This window comes from Malus domestica, chromosome 03, assembly GCF_042453785.1.
Source record: "Malus domestica chromosome 03, GDT2T_hap1".
In the NCBI taxonomy this organism is placed as follows: Eukaryota; Viridiplantae; Streptophyta; class Magnoliopsida; order Rosales; family Rosaceae; genus Malus; species Malus domestica.
In genome coordinates this window covers 24,471,542-24,479,922 of record NC_091663.1, presented here as the reverse complement: position 1 = coordinate 24,479,922, position 8,381 = coordinate 24,471,542, and the positions used below count along the sequence as shown (strand labels likewise).

General features: G+C 41.7%; 2 protein-coding genes and 1 long non-coding RNA gene across 3 annotated transcripts; all 3 read left to right on the top strand.

Moving 5' to 3' along the window:
* The first annotated feature begins 352 nt into the window (after nucleotides 1-352).
* On the top strand, nucleotides 353-1,558 carry LOC139194108 (uncharacterized). The gene is made up of 3 exons (XR_011578821.1): nucleotides 353-585; nucleotides 669-770; nucleotides 1,365-1,558. It is a non-coding gene; the product is annotated as an uncharacterized lncRNA (long non-coding RNA).
* A 905-nt stretch (nucleotides 1,559-2,463) lies between these two features.
* Nucleotides 2,464-2,769, top strand: LOC139194754 (uncharacterized mitochondrial protein AtMg00820-like). The gene has a single exon (XM_070819660.1). It carries the CDS (start codon nucleotides 2,464-2,466, stop codon nucleotides 2,767-2,769), a length of 306 nt encoding a protein of 101 aa, XP_070675761.1.
* A 6-nt stretch (nucleotides 2,770-2,775) lies between these two features.
* Nucleotides 2,776-3,948, top strand: LOC139194753 (uncharacterized mitochondrial protein AtMg00810-like). The gene has a single exon (XM_070819659.1). The coding sequence runs from the start codon at nucleotides 2,776-2,778 to the stop codon at nucleotides 3,946-3,948; it is 1,173 nt and encodes a 390-aa protein (XP_070675760.1).
* Nucleotides 3,949-8,381: the final 4,433 nt, after the last annotated feature.

Here is an 8,381-nt window from a genome sequence, read left to right as displayed (position 1 = left end):
ACTCACTTTGACCTTAAGCTATTTTGGTGTTTTCTACTTTTACACTGATGGGGAAAGAAGGTATGAGCCTCGAGGCACGAAAGATGGAATCATTGCAACCCGATCGCGACGGGATGGCATTTTCCCTTTTGTGCAACCGCTCTTACTTAATCTCTTCATTACATATATGTATATTATTTTTCTTCTCCCTATCTTCGAGTATTTTCAGTGTAGTTTGTGATTTAAAATTTCGGGGACGAAATTCTTTTAAGGGGGGTAGATTGTTAAATCCCACCCCTTTTATTTAAAAATGGTTTTTAGTTCTTAATTGGTGAGCCAAGGGGCCCACCCCTTTTATTTTTGTATCCCCCGTGACCCTCTCCTTTCCCTCTTTCCCTCTTTCTCCTTCTCTCTCTCTCGCTCAACACCCTCTCATCTCTCTTTTCTGCTGCACCGTGAGCAACCCAAACAACCTGCGTTGCAAGTTGTGCACAAGACCAGCAGCCCAGTCACCATCATTGCCTTGATTTTCCTGTCCCCGCTGCATTAAAGTCGGCCCAAATGGAGAAACGAATCTCCTGCGACTTCCTTTTATTTTTCGGTTAGGTGAGACCTCGATCTATTTTCCTCAAAGAACTTCTTGTTGTTGGTGGTTGTGTGGTGATTTATGTTGTTTTCTCAATGTTAAGGCGGAGCCACCACAGAAGAAAAGAACCCCCAAACTTTCTGGCGAACAGTGGCCTTTGTGGGCTTTTTCTGGTCACACACGTCCATTCAACAACGAAGCAATGGTATAGAATTACTCCTCTCGTTCTCCTCTTCAATTTAATGTTGGTTTTGAACCCTAGTTTGCTAGGACGTCACCTACCGGAGCTACAGCTCCGGCTTTCCCTTCTGTGAAAACACCCAGGCCTTCAGGCCACCCAAATTTCCCCACGGGCCTAACCCGTTTTGAAGCCAGCCCAGTACCTTGGCCCGTTCAATTTTTAATTTTGGTTATGTTCTTTTTAAAACCCAACACCTAAGGGCCTTAGGGCCTAGTCCTTTTAAATTGGGGCTTAAAGCCCAGTCTTCCTTTTTTGGTTTAAGGCCTGCGGGCCGTGTGTGTGTGTGTGTGAGTTAGTGCATGTGTGCGTGTGTGTATATGCATGCTATGCATGCATGTGCATGCCGTGCATGTGTGTGTGTAATTGTAGTGTGGGTGTGTTTGGGCTTAAGCCCAAACCATCATTTTTCCACCCTAAAACCATTTTAACCCAAAAACCCTAGGTTCCTAAAACCCTTTAAAACCTAAACCCATCCAAACCCAATTCCCTTATTTTATTTAATTCAAGCCCAATCTTTTAGAAAATCCTTTTATTTAATTATTACCATTTTGTGCTTAGGTAATGTTGCTAGTGGAGAAATTCTTAATCCTTATTCGGGCGACTCTTCTGCTAAGGAATATTTGTGAGTGGACCCCTTCTAAAATTACATGATTTAATAATTCAATTACATAAATGATTAGCATGCCTACGGATTTACGATTGGATTTATGTGAAGCCTGATGATTTAATATATTGATTATCGTCTCGTGTTTTGGTGAGGAATTAATTGTTAGTCTATATTGAGCTATATTTTAATATATCGTATTTTCTATAAAAACCATGAACTGGTAGACTATCTGATAGATGACGATATGATGCTAGAACATGTTTTTGAACCCCTCTTTATAGTGTAGACGATGATCGGTAACCTACACTATGAAGTGGTATTTACGAGAGGCGTAACATTTTGTGCGTAACTAGTAGACACTATGCCGCCTGGGGCGAGGATCTGGTGTTGGCATGTGGGCCGGGAGAAATAATCCCTAGCGAAAGGCTGAGGGACACGGAGACAGGCATTGGGCCGGGAGTTATATTAATTCAGTGATCTTTCTAGCAGCACATCGCGTTTACGAGACGATTTATGATGCGTTTACTGTTTTGATTTCCGCGATGCGTTTCCGCGATGTGACTTTTGAGATATATTTGGCATGCTAGGATTTTTATTAAATCCATCACTTATTATGCTAGTAGTTTTCATTTATATAAACTTTGGGGGTTAGTATCTTGATAACTGTTTTATTATTATTGTATATATAAACTTGGTCCACTCACCTTTGTTTTGCGCCCCCATTCAGGACTTAGAATCAAGGCACCTAATCCTGACGTCAAGGCACTTCCGCAGCAACATTTTCGAATCCTCTCGATGTAGGACCCACTCCTCTATTCATTAAATTTTATCTTAATTCTTTTTAGTGATTAGGTTTAGTTGTATGCTCTGAGCACGTTCCTAAATTATTAATTCCTTGTATTTCAAATTTCTAACCCTTATTTATTTCTTATTTTTAGCTTTTGTATCAATTAATGGCTTTCGTCACCCCCGGGTGTCGGCCAGCACGTGTCGGTCCTGGTATTCAGGGAATATCAGGGTCGGGGCGTGTCACAAGCATTGACAGAAGAGATGGATGCTCTTATTAAACAGCAAACTTGGACCCTTGTTCCTCTCCCTCCTCATAAGAACTTGGTGGGTTGCAAATGGATATATAAAGTCAAAAGAAATCCTGATGGATCTGTGGCTCGGTATAAGGCTCGTTTAGTGGCCAAGGGGTTCTCTCAAGAAGCCGGCCTTGATTACTATGAAACGTTCAGCCCCGTGGTTAAGCCTACTACTGTTAGGTTAATGCTATCATTGGCTGCAACAAAGGGCTGGAAACTTAAGCAGTTAGATGTTAAAAATGCGTTTCTGCATGGTTTTCTAGATGAATAAGTGTATATGTCTCAACCACAAGGGTTTATTGACAAGGATCATCCAGAGTTTGTTTGCAAATTAGAAAGGTCTTTGTATGGCCTCAAACAAGCCCCTCGTGCTTGGAATGCAAGGTTCTCGAGCTTCCTTCTCAGTTTGGGCTTCACATCCTCTTATGCCGATCATTCCTTATATGTAAAACGTGATGGTCCTTCCCTTGTTGTGTTGCTGTTATATGTTGACGATATTATACTCAGTGGTGATGATGATGTACATGTTCAGTCTGTGATCAGTCAATTAACCAGGGAGTTCGATATGAAGGACTTAGGGGTCCTCCACTACTTTCTTGGGATGCAAATTGAGTATCAACCTCAGGGATTGTTAGTTCATCAGTCCAAATATATCAGGGACTTGCTGCATAAGGTACATATGTTTGACAGTAAGCCGTGTACCACTCCCTGTCATCCAAATCAAAAGCTCTTAAATCATGGTAGTCCTCCATTCCATGATCCCGGTCTTTATAGAAGTATCGTCGGGGCATTACAGTATTTGACTTTCACTCGCCCTGATATAGCATACTCTGTCAATCAGGTATGTCAGTTTATGCATTCTCCTCTTGACAGTCACTTTGTTGCTGTCAAACGCATCCTGCGGTATCTCAAAGGTTCTCTACATCTTGGTTTGTGTTTTCAACCTGGTAATTTGGATATAAGAGCTTACACAGATGCTGATTGGGCTGGAGATCCCAATGATCGACGGTCAACCATTGGTTTTGTTGTGTTTTTAGGTGATAATCCAATTTCCTGGAGTTCCAAGAAACAGCATACAGTTAGTCGTTCTTCAACTGAGGCAGAATATCGCGCCATGGCCACTACCACTGCTGAAGTTGTGTGGATTCAGCAGTTACTCCAGGATCTATCTTTATCTCCTTCAACAACTCCTTTACTCCATTGTGACAATATATCAGCCATGGCTTTAGCAACCAATCCCATTCTCCATTCTAAAGCTAAACACATAGAAATAGACTGTCATTTTGTGAGGGAAAGAGTGCAGCAAGGCACCATTATGTTGCAGTTTGTTAACTCATCCGAACAGTTTGCTGATATTCTTACAAAGGGTCTCTGTTTTCCATTGTTTAGTTCTCATTGTAACAATCTTATGCTAGCCAATGCCCAGCATAACATTGAGGGGGAATGTTAGGATAAAAGATTAGTATTGTTTTACATTGCCAGGTGTCACAATTGTATTGGGAACTCTAGAAGTCAGTTATGTGTCATTGTATTTATAAGGATAGCTGATGTAATAGTTGGATATAATGATAATACATCTTCTCTCTCTACATTCTCTCTCTTCGAAAGCTTTCTTGAGTTCTTCATAAGTTCTTCTTCATAGTTTGTTCTTAGCATTATCATTAGTGAATGTAATGTTTTGATGGGATACGCATTGTATGAAAGTAGTTTCAACGATCCAACCGTCAAACTTGTTTATATATGCTTCGAGATCGCATATGCAAAAAATTGCAAAAAATAAGATCAAGTAATGAGACAAACCTTTTCGACGACTATAAACAAAAAATCAAGATTTAACGATTATTTAACTCTGATTTTGATGATGTTTTACAGTTACACTCTTTAACCCTATATGAATACAATGAAATAATTCGATCATCAATTTAAAATATTTACATAAGTGGATATCACAAAAGAAAAAGGCAATGCAAGAACCCCAAAATAAAAGCAAAAGGGGAAAAAAAAGGGACTTTGTGTGACATAGGTGCATTTTCGTCGCAGAAAGCTGTTTTGTGTGACACCATCCTTCATCGAGCAAAGCTGTTTTGCGCGACGCAAATGCACCTACGTCGCGCAAAGTTGGGAAAAAAAGCGGTAAAGGTTTCTTGGTTTGGCTGCTCCGTCGCGCAAGTTTCCGTCGCGCAAACATGTTTTTCTACTAGTGTATCATGCACATCCTTTTAACTCCGCCGTGTAAGTTTATCTTACATTGCCGGTCCCAAGCCCGGATAAAGGAGGAGGGGGAGGGCGTCAGGTAGTCGACAGCCGGCACTCCATGATCACGTCGAATCCTTATGAAAATGAATCCAGAACGAAATCGCGCTAAAGCTAGGGCGTCACCCGTAAGTGGCGCGCTGTGTGGCCTGAGCACAGTGATAAGTGAGCAAGGGTCGCTATATCTCCATCGGCACCCGGATGCAGTGTTAAACGAGCAAGGGGGCTATAGAAACTTCTTTTCGAACGACTCCACTCAAAGTTGTTTGGGAGCATATGCTCCTATCAACTTTACACGGGACACACAAAAGAAGTACTTTGATCCTATTAGATGGGGAAGGGTGAAGAAGCTAGGACAGAAGGGTAGAGTTCAAGAGAGCAAAATGCGTTTAGGAACGTGGAATATAGGAACCTTGACGGGAAAATCTATGGAAGTAGTAGAAGTTATGGTGAGGAGAATGATAAATATTATATGCCTACAAGAAACTAAGTGGGTTGGGTGTAAGGCAAAAGATCTAGAAAACTCAGGGTTTAAACTATGGTATTCGAGCACAAATAGAACGAGAAACGGTGTTGGCATCATCGTGGACAAGACCTTGACATAAGATGTTGTAGATGTTAAGAAGGTAGGAGATAGAATCATGGCAATCAAGATTGTAATAGGACAAGAACTTATCAATGTGATTAGTGCGTACGCACCTCAAGTAGGGTTGGATACGAGTTCGAAGGAGAAATTTTGGGAAGACCTTGGAGACTTGGTGCAAGGAATTGCTTAGACGGAGAAGTTATTTATAGGAGGAGATTTAAATGGACACGTGGGCAGGAAGACAGGCAACTATGGAGGTTTTCATGGTGGCCATGGTTTTGGGGAGAGAAACGAGGATGGGGAAGCTATCTTGGATTTTGCAATGGCATATGATCTCTTCTTAGCCAACACCTTCTTTAAGAAGAGAGAAGAACATGTGATCACCTATAAGAGTGGGTCGTCAAAAACACAAATAGATTTTCTTCTAATGAGGAAAGGGGATCGTATAACTTGTAAGGATTGCAAAGTTATACCAGGAGAGAGCGTGGCTAATCAACATCGCTTGTTGGTGATGGATGTACATATCAAACGAGTGAGAAAAAAGAACAAGACTTGGAAGTGCCCAAGGACTAGATGGTGGAATCTAAAAGAACAAAAACAAGCCATTTTCAAAGAGAAAGTAATCACCCAGTGTGTGTGGGATAGAGAGGGGGAAGCTAACCAAATGTGGGATTCCATGGCTAGTTGTATCCGAAAAGTAGCAAAAGAGGTATTAGGAGAGTCCAAGGGCTTTGCCCCACACCAAAAGGAATCTTGGTGGTGGAATGAGGAGGTACAAACAAAGGTGAAGGCTAAGAAGGAATGTTGTAAAGCCTTATACAAGGATAGGACCGATGAAAATGGTGAAAGGTATAGAAAAGCGAAGCAAGAGGCGAAGAAAGCTGTGAGAGAAGCTAAGTTAGCAGCTTATGACGATATGTATAAGCGACTAGATACCAAAGAAGGAGAGTTGGATATCTATAAACTAGCTAGAGCAAGGGAAAAAAAGACAAGGGACCTAAACCAAGTGAGGTGCATCAAGGATGAGGATGGAAATGTTCTTGCTACAGAGAACGCGGTTAAAGACAGATGGAAAGGTTATTTTCATAATCTTTTCAATGAAGGACATGAAAGGAGTGCTTCTTTAGGGGAGTTGAGTAACTCAGAAGAGTGTAGAAACTACTCTTTTTATCGTAGAATCCGGAAGGAAGAAGTGGTTGTAGCTTTGAAGAAGATGAAGCATAGAAAAGCAGTAGGCCCAGACGATATACCAATCGAAGTGTGGAAAGTTTTGGGAGAGACAGGTATAACATGGCTCACTGACCTTTTCAATAGGATTTTGAAAACGAAGAAGATGCCAAATGAGTGGCGAACGAGCACTTTGGTGCCTATCTACAAGAATAAGGGCGATGTACAAAATTGCATGAACTATAGGGGTATTAAGCTAATGAGTCATACAATGAAGCTCTGGGAGAGAGTCATTGAGCATAGATTGAGGCAAGAGACACGGGTTTCAGACAACCAATTCGGGTTCATGCCAGGGCGCTCAACCATGGAGGCAATCTATCTCTTACGAAGATTGATGGAAAGATATAGAGATGGGAAAAAGGATTTACACATGGTCTTTATAGATTTGGAAAAAGCGTATGATAGGGTCCCAAGAGACATTCTTTAGAGGATTTTAGAGAAGAAAGGAGTACGAGTAGCATATATCCAAGCTATACAGGATATGTATGAAGGAGCAAAGACTGCCGTAAGAACTCATGAAGGACAAACCGAAAGCTTCCCCATAACTGTAGGATTACATCAAGGCTCATCCTTAAGTCCTTACCTTTTTGCGTTGGTAATGGATGAGTTAACAGGACATATTCAAGATGATATTCCTTGGTGTATGCTTTTCGCAGACGATATAGTGTTGATAGATGAAACTCAGGAAGGGGTAAATGCAAAGCTTAACCTTTGGAGAGAAGTGTTGGAATCTAAAGGTCTTCGCCTAATCCGATCAAAGACAGAATATATGGAGTGCAAGTTCAGTGCAAATGGAGGCCAAAACGAGTTAGGGGTGAGGATCGGAGATCAAGAAATACCAAAGAGCGACCGTTTTCGTTACCTCGGATCTATCTTGCAAAAGAACGGAGAATTAGATGGAGATCTCAACCATAGAATACAAGCTGGATGGATGAAGTGGAAGAGTGCATCCGGCGTGTTGTGTGACCGCCGTATGCCACTGAAGCTCAAGGGAAAATTTTATAGGACGACAATAAGGCCGGCGATGCTGTATGGCACAGAATGTTGGGCGGTGAAGCATCAACACGTACACAAAATGGGTGTAGCGGAGATGAGGATGCTTCGTTGGATGTGTGGGCACACGAGAAAGGATAAGATTAGGAATGAGGATATCCAGGGTAAAGTAGGAGTAGCCGAAATTGAAGGAAAGATGAGAGAAAATCGGTTACGGTGGTTTAGACATGTGCAAAGAAGGCCTACTGACGCTCCGATTAGAAGATGCGACTATGGGACAGAGGTTCAGGGCCGAAGGGGTAGAGGAAGACCTAGGAAAACTTTGGAAGAGACCCTAAGAAAAGACTTAGAGTACTTGGATCTAACGGAGGACATGACACAGGACAGAACACAATGGCGTTCTAAGATTCATATAGCCGATCCCACTCAGTGACTTGGATTTTCCAAGTCTCCAACCGAGAAGTTTTCCTCACTCGGGAAATTAAGGGAACACTACCTCAACCTATATGCTCCACTCACAAAGCTTCAACATACAAGCTTCAACAAAAGAAAATTCAAAGAACTTAGCGAAGAAGGCTTTGGTGTATTTAACACAATACGTTGAAATGAAGGAAAGCTTATTTATTGATATCCCCGATAAGTTACAAATATGTACATATACTTGAGTCAAAATAAACAAACAAGAGGGAGCCTTCACAAAGGTTGCTTAGGAGAAGTCTCAGCAGTCGGTAGAGCCCCAGAAAGAGAAGGCACCAGAGGGGGATGATTCGGAGCCTCAGTACTGGACAGAACCCTAGAAGGAGGAGGCATCAGAGGTTGATCAT